The 1,919-nt window shown below is 38.2% G+C and overlaps 1 protein-coding gene across 2 annotated transcripts in view; it reads right to left on the bottom strand.

The window, feature by feature from the left end:
• Positions 1–1,919, bottom strand: part of LOC119590536 (CCR4-NOT transcription complex subunit 7-like) — a 9,824-nt gene continuing 7,905 nt past the window's right edge. For both annotated transcript variants that reach the window (XM_037939182.1, XM_037939184.1), the window contains exons 5-7: positions 1,562–1,676; positions 989–1,129; positions 1–226 (exon numbers count right to left, since the gene is read on the bottom strand). In XM_037939182.1, the coding sequence (XP_037795110.1) occupies positions 89–226; positions 989–1,129; positions 1,562–1,676 (394 nt within the window). In that variant the 3' untranslated portion in view covers positions 1–88. The remainder of the gene's footprint in view (positions 227–988; positions 1,130–1,561; positions 1,677–1,919) is intronic.

Genomic DNA, 1,919 nt, shown 5'->3' with positions numbered 1-1,919 from the left:
GGGGGAAAAGTTCTTCCGTGGGACGTTATTGGTCTGTGTTGGTCTGTGTACATGGCACTTGCGCCAGTGACGGCACCGCGACCTTGCCCTATGAATTCGAGGTGGAGTCCGAGGTGTGTCCGTTGTCATAGGAGGTGTTGGAGTTTCCGTTAACAACAAAAGATGTTCCTAAGCCGTACAAGTGGCCGCAGTATTTTGCATCATCAATCTTGTCCTCGAAGAACATCTGTGTAAAAAGAGAAGAGTGAATTTGTTGCTGCAATCATGGTCAAACTGTACAAATTCACAGAAACAAATGCAGTAAAATATATGCAATGGTGATTCTTCATCTTAGTCATTGCATATAGTGATATTATTATTTAAATGTCATAATTATTAAAAAGTTTTGAAAAGGGAAAGACAAAAGTACCAGTAATGGCTGTCATAAAAATCTGATGTCTAAAAGGGTGATCTAATAATAAGTAATATTTTAACCTTTTCAACCATATATCATTATCAGGAAAGTCTGAGAAATACATGAAAAATATGTACATAATGTTGGGCCTTAACATTAATTTCTGTTACGTTTCTAAGCTCCTCCCTTGTCTGTAAAATTTGTGTATGCAAACTATAGGCCACATTCCACAGTTAACTGTAATAGCTAATAAAAATAATAAAAACACATTTGCTATTAAATAGTTTATTTGTTTCGTATCCGTACATTTCCTACTACTTTTCCCTCTACTCTTTGTTACTCACCAGTTTCAATAAGGGATTTATATACACAATTAAAGCAATCCCCTGAACAAACACATGCCCAAAAGGTATCCGTACTTGGCCAACTGTATGATCAAGGGAAATACATCATCATGGGGTCACGCAGCAAAACTTTCTCCGAGTCACCAAATGCCTTATAATACGCCAACAACAACAAACAATGAACCAGAATTCCTTGGTAGTTGTTGATCTCTAATCCCACAAAATCAACAGAGGACAAATACTGACATACCTCTTTCATCTTGAAAAACGCAGCACCTGTGAGAAGAGAATCTGACCCTGCCTGATGCTGTGGCCCCACGCGCTCCAGCTCTAACTGCTCGGCCACCTCCTGCAGGCCTCCCTTGAGATTTTTACAGGATTTCATCAGGTACTGAAAGGGGAAAGAAGAGTATTTCATTCACTGCTCTTGAACCTTGGATCTTTGAGAGGTTCCAAGAGAGGATGATGGGACATGAGGGTGTTGATGACAGGGTTCACACTACAGAAGACTTAACTTGCTGCCATGATAACAAGGGTGTTCCTGTACCAAAAGGATTTATGAAAGGGAGTTATGCCAAATGATATTCACCCTTTCAATACACATTACAATAATTAGAATAAGAATGATAGGCAGCATTTTACCAAGTCTACTCCAAAATATTTACAATAATTAGAATAAGAATGATAGGCCACATTTTACCAAGTCTACTCCAAAATATTCTATGCATCATTTATGAGGGGAAAAAAATAAGACAAATGGAAACAAAGAAGTGTAGAAAAGTCTCAAATAACACAAGAATAAGGCCAGCAGAAAACAACATACCTTAACATCGTATATTGATGGGAAGTAAAGTCTTAAAAGCTCGAAGAATTCACTCTCTTCACAGGGCAGGTTCTGGTCTGTCAAGAGCTTCAGCAGATAGCCAAAATCGTACCCACTGTTGAGAAAAATTCTAATTGTCACAAGGAGCTGATATTACAATGTCCAGCTAGTCTAATGATCAAAGTTGTGTGATATGGAATGAAATTATGAATAAGATCACTCACTCAGTAAAAATAACCCAAATAAAGGATGGGTTGCCCAATATTCTACATTCAATAGAATTATTCAAAGCTTACTGGATGTCAAGGCGTGAACATTTCGTCTACGAGTTCAATACTGGATTGATGGGGGAGGGGAC

This window comes from Penaeus monodon, chromosome 27, assembly GCF_015228065.2.
Source record: "Penaeus monodon isolate SGIC_2016 chromosome 27, NSTDA_Pmon_1, whole genome shotgun sequence".
Lineage (NCBI taxonomy): Eukaryota > Metazoa > Arthropoda > Malacostraca > Decapoda > Penaeidae > Penaeus > Penaeus monodon.
This window is presented reverse-complemented; position numbering and strand designations above follow the sequence as displayed.